Source organism: Mya arenaria, chromosome 13 (assembly GCF_026914265.1).
Source record: "Mya arenaria isolate MELC-2E11 chromosome 13, ASM2691426v1".
Classification (NCBI taxonomy): domain Eukaryota; kingdom Metazoa; phylum Mollusca; class Bivalvia; order Myida; family Myidae; genus Mya; species Mya arenaria.
In genome coordinates, this window is record NC_069134.1 from 24,905,109 (window position 1) to 24,926,312 (window position 21,204).

Below are 21,204 nucleotides of genomic sequence, written 5' to 3' on the forward strand. Positions count from 1 at the left end.
ATTATAAATCTCGACTATCTAGACGCTCGAATAAAATCCGGGTTAAACTTTCAAGCTATATTGTAGCTAATTTGCAGTGCATACTTATATATAAAATCATTAAAGTGAAATGAAAAAGACAAAATTAAAAGCATGAAACAGCATTTGTTTTCCTTTTATATAATTTTCTGTTAAAGTAAATAATGAAAGTCTAATTTAACGATGACAATGACCAGTAATACGACCAACGCACAATATACGCCATGAACGGTACATGTATACACGATCTTTCCAAAAAACAAAATCATATTTTCCGAGTTATCGAGTACCCGAGTACTCGATCGAAAGATTGTCCGAGTACTCGAGTACCAATTTTACTACTCGTTGCAATCCCTAGTATTAAGACATCGGAAGAAAAGATTAATATCAATACACAATAACTTTAAATGTATTTTATTTAACATACAAATGCAATACATCAAACATTTTGCAAATATCAACATAAGATTTGCAGCCCCTAGCGTACAATTTATTTCCGTAAGCAGCAACCATGTGGCTTAAGCTGTTCACTTCATTTAACGATCCGACTGCAAATAAAATGTCAAAAAAGCAAAAAGGAATGTTCCAAATCCAAGTTTGGCTATGTTTTTTTCTGTACGTTACTATTTTTACTGAGTTGTAGATGTATTCAAGAAATTAAAGTCCCAATTATTCATCCATGGCATTTGATTTGGCATTTATAGATAGACGAATGCCTTTACCATTTCTGTGTGAATTCTGCCGTGAAACAAGTCGACTAATGCGTCGTGCTTTATAACGCTTTCGAAAACGTAATCTGGTTGATGACAACACTTGACACAAAGTGTCATCGTGGCGGCAATCTTCATGGAACATAGGTACTGAATCTGCTGCTCTGACTTTTTTAAGAGCATGAACATTCTGAACACCTTCTTGTTTCCTATGGTTTACATGGCGTCTCTGACGGCCCACTCTACCATGGTGATGGTGTTGGTGGTCACCGTGATGATGATTATGATGCTGTTGTTCATGGTGGTCTTGGTGACTTGGCTGGCTATTTTCATTTGACTGGTAAGAATTATGTTGCGACTCCCTGGGACTGTTTGGGTCGCAAGAACAGGGGTTACTGTAATATGTGCCCCAAAGGCCATCTTGGAAGTGGTGTTTACTTAATAAACTGTCTGGGTATCGAATGTGATAGGTCAACATTCCGCATCTGCAAATACAAAAACAGTACATGTTGACTGGAAATACCCTCACTGAAATAGAAATTACTGAAGACAAACGGATAAAATGATATTAATATAAATGGATCACCAAAAACGCTAGCACCTTATGCACCAGTCAATTGATACCACGCCCCCCCCGGTCCGGGGGGAAAGCCGGGGAAATGGGCCGTGGTTTTACCTTTCAGGTGGCCCCGCAGTGCCGGGTGAATGAGATGGTTTTGTACTCGCTTTAAATATAGCGGGGAATGGACCTTATTTAGGGTCCCTGGGGTGCGGGGACATTTGGCGGGGATTTTACCATCTGTTCGACCCCGCAGGGCGGGAATTTTAGCCGGTGTTGGCTGGACCAAAAGTCAAAGTCCCCGCTATTCCCCGGACCTGGGGGAGCCGTGGTTACAATTGACTGGTGCATTAAATCCCTTGAAAACTCTACATATTATACAGGATTGGTTTTAGTTTAAGCTCCATTTTCATACAAATATTAAACAAAAAAACTTTTATTTTATTTTGTCGTGATAAGATTAAAATTTTAATTTAAAGTGACAAAATCAAAATCAATACATACACACGCATAAAAACATAATTTTGAGTGATAAACCTTTAAGTACTAAATAAATAATACATGTATGTGGAAACTATTAATTACTGGTAACACGTTTAACCGTGTATTTAATAACTGAAAACGCAAATATATTAAATGAGTGGTGACTGCTTAAATATTTACTGTGATCTACTATCGTAGAAATACCGTGTTTGTTTTCTGCACCTTTCTTTCAAATTGAACTCGTTTCTTTCATAAGAACCATATTTTCGACATTTATTTATCCTTTTTGGTATATTAAAACAATTGTTTTAATTGTGGTTAATCTTATTTGGGAGTAAGAGTGCATCTTTATGAAAAAGACAAATGCAATGTTGCTTAACCAGTTTTATTGGGTGCCAGCATTTAAGCGATATATTAAGTTGAACAGAATGATTACAATCGATCTTTTCTAAATACTTGTCATAAAAGAGGACGTCATCTTTGCCCCCGCCGAGTAGATTCCAGATGTTTCCCCTAGCGGTGTCTTGGTAGACCGGAAATGAGACGCGGCGCACCAGTTCCTCCACGTTGTCCATGGCGTGCTGCTGTGCCGAGTTAATGATGATGAAGCGTATGTCTGTGATGTTGTTCCGGGCGAGCACACCACGAATATGCTCAAGTCTGCGTGGATATAAAGGACGGTAACATGCAAGGCGTTTGGTACATAATAATGAGTGGACAAAACTTTTGTTTTCTAAATTGCTCCAGTGTGTGTATACCACGTGATAAATTACATCATAAATGCTACGTCGGAAGGCAATGTTTTGCTTCAAATGAAAACTTTAAACAAAGATAAGTTTACTAATTACAAGCCCTTTTAATGGAATATAACGCAGTCCACGCCGCTTACATAGCCCTTCCTTCGGTCTTTTACTAGAGTTTACTAGACAAACCTTTTCACAAAACCGCCACCTGGTGGAGCACTGTCAAAACATTATTTTGGAAACAGGCTCAAACTTCGGTAATAAAACAAAGGCGGTGCTCTTTGGGTGGCATAGACTGACCTTAGCTTCATTTGAAATGATGAAGAAAAAGAAAAGTTATCTTTGTTTGAAGTCATCATTCGAAGCAAAATGTTGCATTCCGACATAGCATTTATGACGTAATGTATCACGTGGTATGCACACACTGTTGCTTATATAATCCAGTAACTCAAGAGGTATACCCGAGGTTTTATACGTAGCATGTTTGTTTCATTTTGGTTAACGCTATATATACTTGTATCTATTTTTATTGAAAGTCACCAATTAATACAAGTTGATACAGAAACAGTGCCAGTGTTTTATCCATACATTGCATTGAAATAGAGAACAAGGGGCAGACATTGAAGCTGTTAAAATGCGTATGTGGTAATTTGTATAAGTCCGGCTTGAAAATGTAGAAATGTTTAAAAACAAGTTGGATATTGTGAGACATATCAAAACATGGGACGAATATAACTATAGCATATTGTTTCGGCGATAACTAAAACCTGTTGAATGATACCAACCCGGACGCTTGCCAGAGACACAAAGGTCAGCTGGCTTGCAGCAGCGCCACAACAGTGATGTCACCATGCGTGCCCTCCATCGGGGCCTCGCCGTTAATAAGCCAGCGCGGTGGCAGACGACAGTGTTGTGACGTCACAGTTGCGGCTAGACAAAGAATGACGGCAAGCCAGCCGGCCGATCGCCGGTCAAGCCCGTCCATTTGAAATTTCTTCGAATTAAGTTCCCTAAAACATAAAGCATTATAGATAATGTGAATACAAACATCTGGAAAAAAGGGTCAGGAATTAATTAGTTTTAAAGCACTGCAACCCGTTTGTTTATTTGAAAGATCGTTGAAACAAAAGTAAACGAACAACAGTAATATTGGATTCAGACAAAACACATTATATTCTCACCAACTGAATACAAGTTAAATGAATATCAAAACATATTTCCTATCCAACAATTCCTTACCTGACACCCGGTCCTCCAATATGTTCCAGTATGTCCTGTGTTCTTCAGGGTGAAACAAAAATGAGGACAGCGACACTTACCGGGAGTTCAACTCATATCTCTGCTTCACTTGAAATAGAGATTAACGTGTGAGTAGTCTAGCGATTTGAATACAAATACAAGACTATGCATTTTAATATTGCCATGGACAAACAAGTTCGTATTACATTAAGAAATGCATTCTCATGGTTCAACTTTAGATTATAAAATATATATGCTTTTCACATTAACATCTGCGCGTGAAGTGAGATAAGCACATTTTAAAATGATCGTTCAAAAAGGATTAGCAGTTTATAACGAAGCATTGTCGATATATCTGTAATGTTCGGTATTGACTTATCAATAGCTTGAGATATTATAATAGCAAGCGTTTTATTCGTTGTTCTTTTGAAATGTGTCCTTATTTAATTTCATATTTTTGGAAAAATTAGAAACACTAAAAAGCGAAGAAAATACTAATATAAAAGTGGTGAACAATTCCTTGTATAAGTTTGGCCTGATTGCAATGACCTTATAAGGACACTTGGGCAATCATACAGCCAAAGATAACATGTCAATGCGTTGATCTAAATGCAAGACACTGTCATACGAGTACTCTATGGGTAACTGGTGTGATAGCAAAATATGTAGATTATACGTGATTTTTATCATCTTTCTATTAAAGGCCTAGTTTAATCCTTCTATAAGTGACCCCCCCCCCCCCCCGAAAAAAACAACAACAAACAAACGTGTATTGAACACAACCTCTGTGTATTGATTCTTAATCTAGTTGCCTAATTGTCTTATCAGATCTCCGATCTGTATATCCTGCTGTTCAGTTTTGGAGGTTTTATTATAGAAATGGACCCTAAATGGTCCTGAGCCAATTATCAGAACACACAGGAACTTGGCCCCTAATTTGACATCAGTGCAATTAGCAGGAGATGCACAGCAGGGGATTGTCATGCCAAACATTCCTTAAACTAGGCCTTTAAGATACTATGTTGACATGTTATAATAAACATTCTTATTTTGTCTATAATTAATTTGATCCAAGTAATGTGTTAATATTTCTAAAAACGGTCCTCTTAGTCCTCTTTTTATTTGTTATAAAAACTTATAATTAATAATTTTAAAAATACTAGTAGTCGGTATATATTTTCCGAGTGAATATCAATGTTGACTATATCTTGCCTAGCCGACTTAAATTAAATATTATTATATTATAAGATCTTATTTTATCGTATCTTCATAATCATGTTTGAGCTCTTTCGAAATGAGTCGCCCTGAACAAAAACATAGCTGGTTATTTTGATGACAAATGGGACTATATATGGGTCGCCCTCCAAAGTGCAAAGATCGTTTGAAGGCCCAAATCATAAAATGTTTAAAAGATTCATTTTTATTTAGTTTTGAGGTTCAGTATTTAGCAAGCATACTTATAAACGGTTGTGATATGTGTAGCTGTAATTAGTAGTAGAGCAAATTTTACGATTTACGAAGGAATATTTTATAAGCTTTCTAACGAAAAAGCATTTGAGATTTTCCGGAAATGTCTTAATACAAAATGAATACGTTTTTGTCAAAATAGTAGGTACTACCCAATCAACTACCCAATCAACACTGTTTTGAGGCTTGGTGATAACAGCAAACAGATATTTGCATTTTTGTAACCAGGAAATGAATTATAGCTATATTGTTGACAGACTTTTCCGAAAAAAGCAAATGCTTTTTGGTCCCAAAATCTTCTTTCGATAAAATTTGATCAACACCTTATTACCCTAAATAAATATGAACTTTTGAAACATTTTAATTTTTGGTTTTCCCCACCCATTTTATCACTGTGGAAGGCCCTAAATGTTATATTTGAGCTCAATTCATGGTATCCGTATATATTAGATTGATGACAAATGAACTAATATCAATTTGATCTTTGAGCTGCACTATTCGTGTATCTCTATATTGTCGCAAGATGAACTAAAGTTGAAAGATAAATTTTACTTCGCACGGAGGACCTGTTCAAAGTCGCAAAGAAATATGTGTGTTCAACTCCGTAACAAACTTGATATGGAATACGCGAGGTATGCTTGTTTGAAGACATTTTTATTGATGTTGGTGATGTCTGTCAAACGCTTTTCCTGAAAAGCTAGAGACACGATTAATATTTTTCTGAATGTTCCTCGATGCATGTCTAGGATCGGTCCATTGATAATGGGTAAACTGGTTCTCGAGAGCACTTCCTAACCCATGGGTTAACTCTTTCTCGTGAGCACATCCAAACCAATGGTTAAACTGGTTCTCGAGAGCACTTCCTAACCCATGGGTAAACTGGTTCTCGAGGGCACTTCCGAGCCCATGGGTAAACTGGTTCTCGAGAGCACTTCCTAACCAATGGTTAAACTGGTTCTCGAGAGCACTTCCTAACCCATGGGTAAACTCTTTCTCGAGAACACTTCCTAACCAATGGTTAAACTGGTTCTTGAGAGCACTTCCTAACCCATGGGTAAACTCTTTCTCGAGAACACTTCCTAACCAATGGTTAAACTGGTTCTTGAGAGCACTTCCTAACCCATGGGTTAACTCTTTCTCGAGAGCACTTCCTAACCAATGGTTAAACTGGTTCTTGAGAGCACTTCCTAACCCATGGGTTAACTCTTTCTCGAGAGCACTTCCTAACCAATGGTTAAACTGGTTCTTGAGAGCACTTCCTAACCCATGGGTTAACTCTTTCTCGTGAGCACATCCAAACCAATGCTTAAACTGGTTCTCGAGAGCACCTCCTAACCCATGGGTTAACTCTTTCTCGAGAGCACTTCCTAACCAATGGTTAAACTGGTTCTTGAGAGCACTTCCTAACCCATGGGTAAACTGGTTCTCGAGAGCACTTCCTAACCCATGGGTTAACTCTTTCTCGAGAGCACTTCCTAACCAATGGTTAAACTGGTTCTTGAGAGCACTTCCTAACCCATGGGTAAACTCTTTCTCGAGAACACTTCCTAACCAATGGTTAAACTGGTTCTTGAGGGCACTTCCTAACCCATGGGTTAACTCTTTCTCGTGAGCACATCCAAACCAATGGTTAAACTGGTTCTCGAGAGCACTTCCTAACCCATGGGTAAACTCTTTCTCGTGAGCACTTCCTAACCAATGGTTAAACTGGTTCTTGAGAGCACTTCCTAACCCATGGGTTAACTCTTTCTCGTGAGCACTTCCTAACCAATGGTTAAACTGGTTCTTGAGAGCACTTCCTAACCCATGGGTAAACTCTTTCTCGAGAACACTTCCTAACCAATGGTTAAACTGGTTCTTGAGAGCACTTCCTAACCCATGGGTTAACTCTTTCTCGTGAGCACTTCTTAACCCATGGGTAAACTGGTTCTTGAGAGCACTTCCTAACCCATGGGTAAACTCTTTCTCGAGAACACTTCCTAACCAATGGTTAAACTGGTTCTTGAGAGCACTTCCTAACCCATGGGTTAACTCTTTCTCGTGAGCACTTCCTAACCAATGGTTAAACTGGTTCTTGAGAGCACTTCCTAACCCATGGGTTAACTCTTTCTCGTGAGCACTTCCTAACCAATGGTTAAACTGGTTCTTGAGAGCACTTCCTAACCCATGGGTTAACTCTTTCTCGAGAACACTTCCTAACCAATGGTTAAACTGGTTCTTGAGAGCACTTCCTAACCCATGGGTTAACTCTTTCTCGTGAGCACTTCCTAACCAATGGTTAAACTGGTTCTTGAGAGCACTTCCTAACCCATGGGTAAACTCTTTCTCGAGAACACTTCCTAACCAATGGTTAAACTGGTTCTTGAGAGCACTTCCTAACCCATGGGTTAACTCTTTCTCGTGAGCACTTCCTAACCAATGGTTAAACTGGTTCTTGAGAGCACTTCCTAACCCATGGGTTAACTCTTTCTCGTGAGCACATCCAAACCAATGGTTAAACTGGTTCTCGAGAGCACTTCCTAACCCATAGGTTAACTCTTTCTCGAGAGCACTTCCTAACCAATGGTTAAACTGGTTCTTGAGAGCACTTCCTAACCCATGGGTAAACTCTTTCTCGAGAACACTTCCTAACCAATGGTTAAACTGGTTCTTGAGAGCACTTCCTAACCCATGGGTTAACTCTTTCTCGTGAGCACTTCCTAACCAATGGTTAAACTGGTTCTTGAGAGCACTTCCTAACCCATGGGTTAACTCTTTCTCGAGAGCACTTCCTAACCAATGGTTAAACTGGTTCTTGAGAGCACTTCCTAACCCATGGGTAAACTCTTTCTCGAGAACACTTCCTAACCAATGGTTAAACTGGTTCTTGAGAGCACTTCCTAACCCATGGGTTAACTCTTTCTCGTGAGCACATCCAAACCAATGTGTAAACTGGTTCTCGAGAGCACTTCCTAAAACCCATGGGTAAACTGGTTCTCGAGGGCACTTCCGAGCCCATGGGTAAACTGGTTGTCGAGAACACTTCCTAACCCATGCGTAAACTGATTGCTGAGAGCACTTCCTAACCAATGGTTAAACTGGTCCTCGAGAGCACTTCTTAACCCATGGGTAAACTCTTTCTCGAAAACACTTCCTAACCCATGCGTAAACTGGATCTCGAGAGCACTTCCTAACCAATGGTTAAACTGATTATCGAGATCACTTCCTAACCCATGGGTAAACTGGTTCTTGAGAGCACTTCCTAACCCATGGGTTAACTCTTTCTCGAGAGCACTTCCTAACCAATGGTTAAACTGGTTCTTGAGAGCACTTCCTAACCCATGGGTAAACTCTTTCTCGAGAGCACTTCCTAACCAATGGGTAAACTCTTTCTCGAGAGCATTTCTTAAGCCATGGGTAAACTCTTTCTCGAGAGCAACTCCTAACCCATGGGTAAACTCTTTCTCGGGAGCACTTCCTAACCCATGGGTAAACTCTTTCTCGAGAGCACTTCCTTACCCATGGGTAAACTCTATCTCGAGAGCACTTCCTAACCAATGGTTAAACTGATTATCGAGAGCACATCCTAACCAATGGCTAAAATGATTATCGAGAGTTTTTCCTAACACATGGGTAAACTCTTTCTCGAGAGCATTTCCTAACCCATGCGTATAAACTGGACCTCGAGAGCACCTCCTAGCCCATGGGTAAACTGGTTCTCGCGAGCACCTTCTAGCCCATGGGTAAACTCTTTCTCGAGAGCACTTCCTAACCCATGGCTAAACTGGTTCTCGAGAGCACTTCCTAACCATGTGTAAACTGGTTCTCGAGAGCACTTCCTAACACATGTGTAAACTGATTCTCGAGAGCACTTCCGAACCCATGGGTAAACTGGTTCTCGAGAGCACTTCCTAACCCATGGGTAAACTGGTTCTCGAGAGCACTTCCGAATCCATGGGTAAACTGGATCTCGAGAGCACTTCCTAACCAATGGGTAAACTGGTTCTCGAGAGCACTTCCGAATCCATGGGTAAACTGGTTCTCGAGAGCACCTCCTAACCAATGGGTAAACTGGTTTTCGAGAGCTCTTTCTTACCCATGTGTAAACTGGTTCGAGAGAGCACTTCCTAACCCATGGGTAAACTGGTTCTCGAGAGCACTTCCTAACCCATGGGTCAACTAGTTATCGAAAGCAATACCTAACGGTAAACCCATGGTTAAACTGGAGTTCGTTCGCTCTTAGTAACGCAGATGAACTGGCTCTCCACAGGTCTACCACATAATTGTGTTCGAGCGCTCAACCTAACGCACATTCAATTGACAAATTAATACAATGGTGATGATGGTGAAACTGGTCCTGAATAGCTAAACCTAAGCCTTGGTAAAACAGGTTTTAGAGCGGTTTACTTTAAATCGGTGGAAAGAGTGGTTAAACTGGTTCTCGAAAGCTCAGTCAAACCAGTGGTGTGACTGGTTCTCGAACATTCTGCATCACACTTCCTCAAAATTCAAATTAATTCGCTGGGGATGATGGTCTAATTGCTTCTCGGGAGAGCACTACCTAAGCCATGGTTAAGCTCTTCCTCACCCCACAAACTCAGCCGGTTTCCATTAGATGATTGTTTACCTAATCCATGGTTTAGACTGGTTCTCGAGAGCTTTTCCTCACCCGTGGATTAACTGGTTCTCGAGAGGTATATAGTTAACCCATGGTTGAATTGTTTTTCAAAAGGTGAACCTAACCGTAGTTTTAACTGAGTTTTGAAAGTTTAACCCATATAGTGTACTGTAACTGGTTCTCGAAAACTTGTACATTTCCATAGTCCCTGAACTGGTGCTCAAAATCAATATAAGGAGATAATTTACGTATTTATGATGGTAAAATTGTAATATATAGTTAGCAATCAAATTGAAAGGGTTTAATAACTTTAAGTACTAAGCATAGTTTTTAGCTTATTAATATACACATATATATAACTACCAGAGCATATTGAATTTTAGACCAATGTTCATGCAGTCTAAAAAGCAAATTAAAGCTACGTGAGAATGGAGTTACGTATGCTGTACATCTAGTAGCTCAAATGGTTAATTTTGCACGAGATAAACAGCTCATATATAATTAGAACAGGTTAAACTTTTGTATTTTCACCCTTTCAGTTATACCAAATTGTATCAACTAGGCCATCCCCGGAAAGCTTCGAAAATTATGGCCGGGTGTTCCGATTGAATTTTAATGCTTTTGAAATTATATTTCCAATACTATTCTCACGAAGGGATAGCAGATAACACGCGGATATACAGTAACCACCCTTTCAATTATACCGTCATTCGGAACGCCTGTTTTCGATAAAAATGGCCGAGGAGTTCCGAATGTTATACCGTCTTAAATTATCTGCCCTTTGATGACGTCACGTGAGTACTAGGCGATCAATTTTCAGGAGTGGAATGCGATATAAGGTACAAAACATATATGCAGTGTTTAACAATATACCAAAACATTGATATGCATAAATTACCGACTATTTATCACGATAGTCGATATTTTATAACATTGATATACCGAAATGGTCGCTTTTGGAAGCAAATAATATGTTTGTCACATATTTTCGCGACTTTTTTGTTTACTTCTAAACATTTATCAGAACAAGTCGCGAATATATGCCACAAGCTCATATTTTAATGTTATAATATGAAAAACTCACATATCTCAGTGCAAAAACTGTCGTTTTTTTCAGTAATTGACGGTCAAATGGAAGACTAGATATATATCTATAGCCAAGTGACAGATTTACAGTAAAAACGTCCCCATGTCAAAACGTCCTATGGTCAAAACGTCCCCGTTTTGGTCAAAACGTCCCCAGTGCCTAGTCCCCAAGAACGTCCCCATTTTTTTTTTAAATTTATACATCAACTTCAATGTATATATGATTAATTGAAAACAAGAAGTAATAACTTCCCAAATATGTATTTGATGTCAGGAATTATATTTGTAACAATAATGACAATAAGTTTACTAACATTGACTACAATTATACTTTATTTATTTGATAATAGGCAATATATTAATAACAATAATGCTAGGGTGACGCCGCTCCCGTCTTCATGTTCAGTCGACGATGCCACCCTGGAGGAGAGAAAATTAATTATAAAATACATATACTATTAATTGAATAGATGCAAGTTATAATTCTAAACATTTTTTTTTTAAATTTCTTTTTTTTGTTTGCTTTACAATTGCGAGCTAAAACATTTACCTTCTACATCATTGTTGGTTCGGACAGCTTGTCCGAAGACGCACCACTCCTCTACTGTCCAACACGGAGAAGAAAACCACTGCTGTTCTAAGTATTCTAACAAGGGGAGCACTGCTTCAGAAGATGTGTAGTCTTTCATACACTAAAAGGTTGGGCGGATGTGTTCTTTTGGTAAGAAGAAAAGGCTAAGAACCTTCCGGATGAAAGCATGTGTTCCCCGGTCCTGACTATACTACGTTCTTTCTTTTTGTTAGTATAATTACATTAAATAACAGCAATTAAGGTATAAAAGGAAATATTATTCTTTGTGTTTCAACTTAACATCTTAACTTAACATGGATTTAAATTTATTAACGTTTAAATTAGGCGTTTGTTCTTTCTATATACTATCATTGGTACCCTTCCAAGTTCTCCGTATAACGTAATTAAGTTTGTTGATTTTTTTACTCCAAGTATAGAGCAAAGAAATTTCACATGAATCATTTCTGTGTCGGAAGTTGGATTCATACCACAGATAAGAACTGAAGTAATTATTAAAAATTTGATATAATTTGGAAAAGATGCTTGTTGAGCAATCAGAAATTAATTCCCAAGTATTTAAAGGAATGAACAACTTCTATTTGGTTACATTTATTTTTAATCCCCAGTAATTGTCCATGAACAATGAAAATAGGGTCCAAAGGTGTCAAAAGTGACACTATACAATAGTGGCCTTGTAAACACAATGACAGACACGTGCCTTAACAAAAGCAGTTGTAACTCCTAAATAACGTTTAATATGAGACAACGAAGTGCTCCGTGGCTTGTAACCTGTACTTTTTGCATTGTTTGTTGTATACGTTCACTTCACAGTATATTGTTGAAACATTCAGGATTTGTTTATATTAGATACAATTGACAGCTGATAAAATTTTAAATGCATCCTATGAGTGGTAATTTTTGTATGAATGCAGTCTCAAAACTTTCCGGACACCCCTCGTAATGTCCAGATATACAACACATTTACAAGATACAATTTATATTTTATCCTTTATAATTTCAATGATAAATCACGTGAATATTACTGTAACGAGGGTCATAAGTGGTATGACGCATATCCCAAAGGAAGGGATTTATAAGGAACACATTTAACAATTGTCACACTAATTGCAGCAAACTGCTGACATACTTTCCAATTAAAGGCAATGGTACCTAATTATTGCAACAAACTAATTTACACTTCTTTAATTTCATCCAATTACGTTCATCAAACACATCGGCTACTTTCATTAAATGATACATAATTATCTATAAGCTAACAACTGCGATCACACTTCCTTATTTTATTATCAAAGAAATTAAAAGAAAAAAAAACAAACAAAGTAAATAAATAGTTTATTTCATATGTAATACAAAAAAAGGACAGAGCCTGGTGTGTCGCCCATGATAATTGCCTGTTGATTCGCTCGGTACTGGATGTCCCAATCACGTAAGTAATCACATGATTTGCTGAAATAAAAATAAATAAATCATTTATTGGTTTTATTAGCTCTACTGGCCAAAGGCCAGAAGAGCTTATGCGATGGTAATGTGTACGTAGTATGTGCATCCGTGCGGTCGTGCGTTCGTGCGTCTGTAAACAATTGCTTGTGAACACGATACAGTCTTCAGTTTTGATTGTATCTTGATGAAACTTGTACAGTATCTAGATATCCATTAGAGCTGGGTTCCTTTCGAAAACCAGCCAGATCCGCCTATGCATGCCTAGATTATGGCCCTTGATAGTATAAAAAAATGCTATTGTGTAAACAATTGGTTGTGAACACGATACAGTCTTCAGTTTTGATTGTATCTCGATGAAACTTGTACAGTATCTAGATATAGATTAGAACTCGGTTCCTTTCGAGAACCAGCCAGATCCGCCCATGAATGGCTAGATTATGGGCCATGAAAGTTTCAAAGAAATGCTTTCTATTTTTAGCCAGGTCTGCATGAGCGAATTCTATTTTTAGCCAAGTTTACATGTACATGTAAATTCAAGTCTAGAGTTAAGGGACACAATTTGCAAGTCTAGGATTTTGAGAGACAATTTGCTTTTTGCTTCTGCAGCTGATTTTGTGAATTACTCTGCCTTGTTCTTGTTGAAAGCCCAAAGGCTATTTTTTAACTCTAAGTTTTGTAGTTTGCGCATTCATCTTAACAAAATTGGTTGTGAATGTTTAAGTTATGCACCTGGTGTCATTACTGGCCACACCCAGGGTTCACAGGTTTGGTAAACATAAATCTGGAAAGGTTTGAAAATCTTTTTGTGTGTTCGTGCATCCATCTCAGCACAATTGATTGTGAATGTTTGTTCAAATTGATCAATGTTGTCCTAGGATGCCCTTGACTTTGACCAACTTTTTTTAACTTTTAAAATTACAGAATTTTTTTACTATGAGTACAGTTTTGAAAGCATTTTTTTGTCAGATGACTTTTGCTTGGCACATATTAAAATAGTTCATGCAACTAATCTGCTTACAATACTTTCTGGGCTCAGATGTTGAACCTGCTACGTTTTTAGGTAACCCAAACACAAAACATAAACTATATGTCTGTTGCCTTTTACCCATACATACATGCTCTGGATTGATATGACCACAAAAGCCATGCCAGTAGAGCATAGGCCCTTTTGGGCCTCTTGTTTTAACATATATATATTAAACAATAATTCCGGTGGGGACGTTTTGACCAGCCAATGGGGACGTTTTGACTTTTGGTGGGGACGTTTTGACCAAAATGGGGACGTTTTGACGGTAGGACGTTTTAACCTGGGGACGTTTTGACCTGCAACCGGCAGTTCTTATGACTACCTTAATAGTACCTATGCAGGCTGCCACATCCACAAAACCAGATGGTACCGCTATTGACGCACCCGAAAAATCGAGGAGTAATAAGAAATCAAAGGTACATATTGTGTTGACCTTTAAAGTTCATGTAATTTATATTCAGATTCTTATGCACCAGTCAATTGTAACCACGGCTCCCCCAGGTCCGGGGAATAGTGGGGACTTTGACTTTTGGTCCAGCCAACCCCGGCTAAAATTCGCGCCCTGCGGGAACGAACAGATGGTAAAATCCCCGCCAAATGTCCCCGCACCCCAGGGACCCTAGGTAAGGCCCATTCCCCGCTATATTTAAAGCGAAGGCAAAACCACCACATTCACCCGGCACTGCGGGCCACATGAAAGGTAAAAACATGGCCCATTTCCCCGGCTATCCCCGGTATACCCCCGGACCTGGGGGTGCTGTGGCTACAATTGACTGGTGCATTACAAAATGTAATCAGATATTTGAAAGCAGCTCAGTGGCAGGCTGAAATATAAAGCCACTTGATAGTTGATTGTAGTGTATATAGTTTAAATGAATAATAATTCGTAGTGGTAACATGTAAATAATAACCTGATTCTGAGACAATTTTCATAAATAAACTCAATTTCTGAGAATGCAGCTTTGAGGGCCCGGAAATAGCAAAATGGTTTAGTTTAGTCTATCATGGTATGCACCAGTCAGTCGTTACCCTCAGGTCCGATAGGGGATAGCGGAGGAAATGGGCAGTGTTTTTACCCTCTAGGTGGCCCTGCAGTGCCTAGTATATGTGGTGGTTTTGTTTTTCGAGCCAAAAATAGCAGGGAATGGGCATCACATAGGATGTCCCCGGAGATGCAGGGGGATTTTAACAGCAGTTTGTCACTGCAGGAGGGGGGAGGGTGTGTTACAATTGACGGGTGCATTATGCTAAAATTATTCACATTGTTGTACTCTTGATTGAACTGATATGTTTATCTGTTTGCAGTCAAACAGAATCTGTTGTGTTCCGGAATGCCATACAACTGGCTATGATGAAGTACCTGGCCATGGCAAACCAAGTTTCCATAAATTCCCTGGTGTTGGTAACCCTTTGCGGACAGTATGGCTAAACAAAATAAAGCGTGATGAAGGGCCAAACTTCAAGGTATGTAATTTAGCCCGAAATAAATAAAAATAAATTAATCAGTTTTTTTCAGTGTTACAAACCCATTGAGTCACAAAAACTATAAATAAAATTATATATATATATATAACTGCCTTAAAGACATTTTTTTCCGTTCATAATAATTAGAATGATAGTTGGACTTTCAGTTTATTTCTGTTTTTATGCCCCCGAAGGTGGGCATATTAAAATCGCACCGTCCGTCCGTCCGGCTCTGTAACTTTCCCTTGTATGGACAGATTTTAAAATAACTTGCCACATGTGTTCCACATACCAAGATGACGTGTGGCGTGCAAGACTCGTGTCCCTACCTCAAAGGTCAAGGTCACACGTAGTGTTTATTCACCATAGAGTGCTGCATATAAGCATAGAGTATAGGTTGTCGTGTCCGGGCTGTAACTTTCCCTTGTATGGACAGATTTTAAAATAACTTGCCACATGTGTACCACATACCAAGACGACGTGTCGCGTGCAAGACTCGTGTCCCTACCTCAAAGGTCAAGGTCACACTTAGTGTTTATTTACAATGGAGTGCTGCATATAAGGACATAGAGTATAGGTTGTCGTGTCCGGGCTGTAACTTTCTCTTGTATGGACAGATTTTAAAATAACTTGCCACATGTGTTCCATATACCAAGATGACGTGTCGCGTGCAAAACCCGTGTCCCTACCTCAAAGGTCAAGGTCACACTTAGTGTTTATTTACAATGGAGTGCTGCATATAAGGACATAGAGTATAGGTTGTCGTGTCCGGGCTGTAACTTTCTCTTGTATGGACAGATTTTAAAATAACTTGCCACATGTGTTCCACATACCAAGACGACGTGTCGCGTGCAAGACCCGTGTCCCTACCTCAAAGGTCAAGGTCACACTAAGTGTTTATTCACAATGGAGTGCTGCATATAAGGACATAGAGTATAGGTTGTCGTGTCCGTGCTGTAACTTTCCCTTGTATGGACAGATTTTAAAATAACTTGCCACATGTGTTCCACATACCAAGACGACGTGTCGCGTGCAAGACCCGTGTCCTTACCTCAAAGGTCAAGGTCACACTTAGTGTTTTTTCACAATGGAGTGCTGCATATAAGGACATAGAGTATAGGTTGTCGTGTCCGGGCTGTAACTTTCTCTTGTATGGACAGATTTTAAAATAACTTGCCACATGTGTTCCACATACCAAGACGACGTGTCGCGTACAAGACCCGTGTCCCTACCTCAAAGGTCAAGGCCACACATAGTGTTTATTCACAATGGAGTGCTGCATATAAGGACATAGAGTATAGGTTGTCGTGTCCGTGCTGTAACTTTCCCTTGCATGGACAGATTTTAAAATAACTTGCCACATGTGTTCCACATACCAAAACGACGTGTCGCGTGCAAGACCCGTGTCCCTACCTCAAAGGTCAAGGTCACACTTAGTGTTTATTCACAATGGAGTGCTGCATACAAGGACATAGGGTATAGGATGTCGTGTCCGGGCTGTAACTTTCCCTTGTATGGACAGATTTTAAAATAACTTGCCACATGTGTTCCACATACCAAGACGACGTGTCGCGTGCAAGACCCGTGTCCCTACCTCAAAGGTCAAGGTCACACTTAGTGTTTATTCACAATGGAGTGCTGCATATAAGGACATAGAGTATAGGTTGTCGTGTCCGTGCTGTAACTTTCCCTTGTATGGACAGATTTTAAAATAACTTGCCACATGTGTTCCACATACCAAGACGACGTGTCGCATGCAAGACCCGTGTCCCTACCTCAAAGGTCAAGGTCACACTAAGTGTTTATTCACAATGGAGTGCTGCATACAAGGACATAGGGTATAGGTTGTCGTGTCCGGGCTGTAACTTTCCCTTGTAACGACAGATTTTAAAATAACTTGCTACATGTGTTCCACATACGAAGACGACGTGTCCTGTGCAAGACCCATGTCCCTACCTCTAAGGTGAAAGATACACTAAGTGTTTATTCACAAGGGAATTCTGAATATAAGGACATAACAGTGTAGGTTGTCAAGTATGGGTGGTATTTTTTATGTTCAGAGGAAATTTAAAATAACTTTCCATATGTATTTGACACATAAAGGCAAGATCAACTTTTCATGTACTGACCTTGTTCGTAGGTCAATGTCACATTCGGGGGCATTCGTCACATACTGTGACAGCTCTTGTTTTTTACACATGTTACTTTGCTGGTTCTTCAAATTCAGATGAACAAATTTATAATTATTATTAATTTATTACGTATTTCACATCCCAAAGATTTAGATGTTTCAGCTTAAATTGATTTATTTATGAATGAAGTTAGTCTTAAATATCTGATGAAAGCAAGTTTTCCTTTTTCTTTTACCTACAGATCCGGCATCATACAGTTGTTTGCTCTCTTCACTTTGAAGAAAACGCAACAGAAACATTTGGATATTCAAATCTTAGATTATTGAAACCGGGTGCTGTGCCTACTAAATTTGAATGTTGGAAAAATAAGGTACACTTCATCAAACCAAAAGCAACCAGAAAGCCCAACAGCCATCCGCCTAAACATGCCGAATCTGTATTAAGATCTTCATCCAGTGTTAATGAAATTCCAGAAAAAGACTGTAAAATTAGTGTTCAACCCATTGCTGACTCAAGCAGCAATGCATGTCCTTCAGAAACACAAGCTGAAACTGCAGAGATACAAAGAGACTTTCTTCATGATCACCTTCAGTTTGTTCAAAACAAGTCGAACTTAGTTTTGCAAGAAAATGAAAATATAAGGAATGAAATTGATAAACTGAAAAGAGAAAAACACTCATCATTTATACTTTGTGTTAAGAACCTAAAACCATCAGAATATCCATTTTATACTGGCTTTCCATCGAAAGAAGTGTTTGATACTGTGTTGGAACTCGTTAATCCGGGAAAATGTGGAGAAAATATTGTGATGTATTCTCAGGAAGACAATGGCAATGAAACACCAATGATAGAAAACCCACAAAAGCTGTCTGCTGCAAATCAGTTTCTGTTGTTTCTGTGCAGGGTCCGGGTCGGTCTATTGGAATGTGACATAGCAAGACGGTTCAACATTTCAATAGACACAGTCAACATGCTCATTACAACTTGGGCAAATTTTCTGCATTTACGCTTAGGTTCTATGAACATCTGGCCATCAAGAGAACAGGTTGATAAGACAATGCCAATACCTTTCAAAGGAAAGTATCCAACTACCAGAGTTATCATTGAATGTATAGGAATCAAAACTGAGATGGCATCCTCACTTTTATCGAAGAGTCAAACTTACTCGAACTACAAAAGCTCTAACACTTTAAAGGGTTTGATAGGAACAGCTCCATGTGGTAGAATTACATTTGTCAGTCAGTTGTATTGGGGAAATATACCTAATAGAGAAATTGCACAGCGAAGTGGATTCCTTGGTTTAGAATTCAAAGCAGGGGATAGTGTTATGGCTGACAAGGGGTTTGACATACAAGACCTGTTAGATGAAAAAGATATCCGGTTGAATATTCCTCCAGTTTTAGGACAATACATTCAAAAGACTGACATTGAAGTGAAAAGGACCCAAATTTTTGGAGCTGAAAGAATTCATGTTGAAAGAGCAACTAATAAAATAAAGAACTTTCACATCTTTGACCAGGTGGTTCCATCCCCACTTTTCAGTAGCATTAATCAGATATGGTGTGTTTGTGCACTGATGACATTATTCCAGGACCCAATTATATCTTGTCCAGGCATTAAATAAAAATTAGCATGTGCGTGTCTGAGACTTAAAATGCAGCAAGTTGACACTAACACCGTTAGGGGTCAAGTGGTAAACTCTGTATATTTAGCTGAATTTGTTAATTAGACTATGAATGTACATGTTTTGTAAATGTTTATAAATTTGTGCTTATATTAGAGGCAAAGCTTAACATTGGTTGAACTTGTCCTAGATTTAACCATTTTATTTACTTTTGAAATAAAGTGTTGAAGTCTGTAGTTTGAGTAAAACTTTAACAAAAAGATATGATAAAATACTGCAGCTAGAGTTATGGGCCATAAGCATTGCACTCCTGCTTAATGAGAACTATCTGTGTAAAAGTTTGAAGTCCATATCGGAAAAAACTTTTCTAGTTATGCTCTGACAAACATTTGATGGAAATGAAGTGCAATATTAACTGCTAAATAAGTTTTGCACCCCGAGTTATGGGTATGTTCACAGAACTTTCCCTTAAATGACAGTGATTGTTTTGGAAATATTTTTTCAGCCTCTGCCTTGCAAATTGGATAAAAATCCAGATTGGGAAAAATACAAAATCAGATTAAAATAGTAATAATACATGTTTTCACCTTTTTATGCATACTTTATGCTGTGAAAGAGTTAAGATTTTGTTTGTTTTTCAAGAAATTCATTGCTTGTTTATTCACTTACATAATGTGCATTTATCAAATTGGGAAAAAAATATAAATTTTGGGGAAAAATAGACATTTTTCGCAAGGGGAAACAGCCTTTAAAAGGCAGTAAACTGCATCAAAAAAATCACTGAATGTCAATACCTTAAAAGACTTGCGCTCCGGACAAGAAAAATAAATGAAATAACTCAAAAATATTGAGTTATGGTTTTGTGCACTGCACTTCTCCTCAATGTGATCTATATGTACATGAAGTTTAGTTTAATCTTTTATTTTTTAACAGCAATTGTGAAGAAAGTTGTATTAAATCCAAGTCACCCTTGTTTGCACAATGTTGCTGAGAGTGTTGTCTTGTGTTGTGGGGGAAACCGAAAACATGGAGAAAAACACCACTCGTTCGGCTTGGTGACCACCAACCAAAACTCGCTTGCTAAGGTCAGGAATCCAACCCAGGTCCCCTTGGTGAGAAACAAGTGCGCTAACCAGACAACCTAAATTTCAAGATGCACTCACACCTACCATGACTATATCCAAAATTTCATGTTTTTTTTAGTTACACCTAAGGAGACAATTTAAAGAATAAGTAGAACTCTGCGAGTCGGATGTGTCGCCTGACAAATTATTTACTGTTTACCTGTCATTATACCTGTTACATTGGCATTTAATTCATTTATAGACAATGATGTTGCTATTTAACTTTTAGAGTAGGTGGCATTTGAACTGCTGCGGACAAAAAATGCCCAAATGAAATTAATCAAAGGGAAATAATAAAAAATGTCCCAAGGTAAGTTCAACATGAAAAATAACAAAGGGCAATAACTGTAATATGGAAGCAAGAGTTACAGTTTTTGTGCACTGCTCCCCCACCTTAATAAGATCTATCTACATATAAAGTTTCAAGTTGATAACTCTTATAGTTTTTTGAGATATGCTCCGGACAAAAATTAGCAACGACAATTAACAAAGGGCAATAACTCTAAAAATATGGAAGCAAGAGAAACGGTTCTTGTGCACTGCACTTACCCTCAATGACATCTATCTACCTATTAAGTTTCAGGTTGATAACCTCTTATAGTTGACGATATATGCACCTGTCAAAATTTAAGCTTGAAAATTAACAAAGGGCAATAATTCTAAATATATATTGATGCAAGAGTTATGGTTCTTGTGCACTGCACTTGCAATGTGATCTATCTAGAAGTTTCAAGTTGATACCTTTTATATTCTCCAAGATATGCCCCGGACAAAACTTTAAGCATGAAAATTAGCAAAGTGCAATTACTCTAAAACTAAGAAAGCAAGAGTTACTGTTATTGTGCACTGCACTTGCCCTCCATGAGATCTATCTACATATGAAGTTTCAAGTTGATAAC

The 21,204-nt window shown here is 38.5% G+C and overlaps 2 protein-coding genes across 6 annotated transcripts; one reads left to right on the forward strand and one right to left on the reverse strand.

The window, feature by feature from the left end:
• Positions 1-416: 416 nt before the first annotated feature.
• Positions 417-11,018, reverse strand: LOC128213401 (selenoprotein Pb-like). Its single transcript, XM_052919055.1, has 5 exons — positions 10,901-11,018; positions 3,753-3,860; positions 3,299-3,523; positions 2,227-2,430; positions 417-1,213 (listed from the first exon to the last, which is right to left on the reverse strand). Exons 3-5 carry the CDS (start codon positions 3,496-3,498, stop codon positions 688-690), a joined length of 930 nt encoding a protein of 309 aa, XP_052775015.1. The 5' UTR covers positions 3,499-3,523; positions 3,753-3,860; positions 10,901-11,018; the 3' UTR covers positions 417-687.
• Positions 10,608-19,417, forward strand: LOC128213399 (uncharacterized). Of its 5 annotated transcripts, XM_052919054.1 has the most exons (5): positions 10,629-10,655; positions 10,934-10,991; positions 14,292-14,377; positions 15,267-15,425; positions 17,799-19,417. In XM_052919054.1, the coding sequence occupies exons 3-5, from the start codon at positions 14,297-14,299 to the stop codon at positions 19,179-19,181; spliced, it is 1,623 nt and encodes a 540-aa protein (XP_052775014.1). In that variant the 5' UTR covers positions 10,629-10,655; positions 10,934-10,991; positions 14,292-14,296; the 3' UTR covers positions 19,182-19,417. The 5 variants fall into 5 exon arrangements, with proteins under 5 accessions (XP_052775013.1, XP_052775011.1, XP_052775014.1 ...); XM_052919053.1 differs by lacking the exon at positions 10,934-10,991 and having other exon boundaries at positions 10,608-10,654; XM_052919051.1 differs by lacking the exon at positions 10,934-10,991 and having other exon boundaries at positions 10,611-10,655; positions 14,166-14,377.
• Positions 19,418-21,204: the final 1,787 nt, after the last annotated feature.

Excerpts from the sequence above, each read along its gene's own strand:
- LOC128213399 (XM_052919051.1), top strand. The coding sequence starts at position 14,276 with ATGACTACCTTAATAGTACCTATGCAGGCTGCCACATCCACAAAACCA. Across the intron at positions 14,378-15,266 it reads GGAGTAATAAGAAATCAAAG|TCAAACAGAATCTGTTGTGT; the intron begins GTACATATTGTG and ends ATCTGTTTGCAG. Across the intron at positions 15,426-17,798 it reads ATGAAGGGCCAAACTTCAAG|ATCCGGCATCATACAGTTGT; the intron begins GTATGTAATTTA and ends TTTTACCTACAG.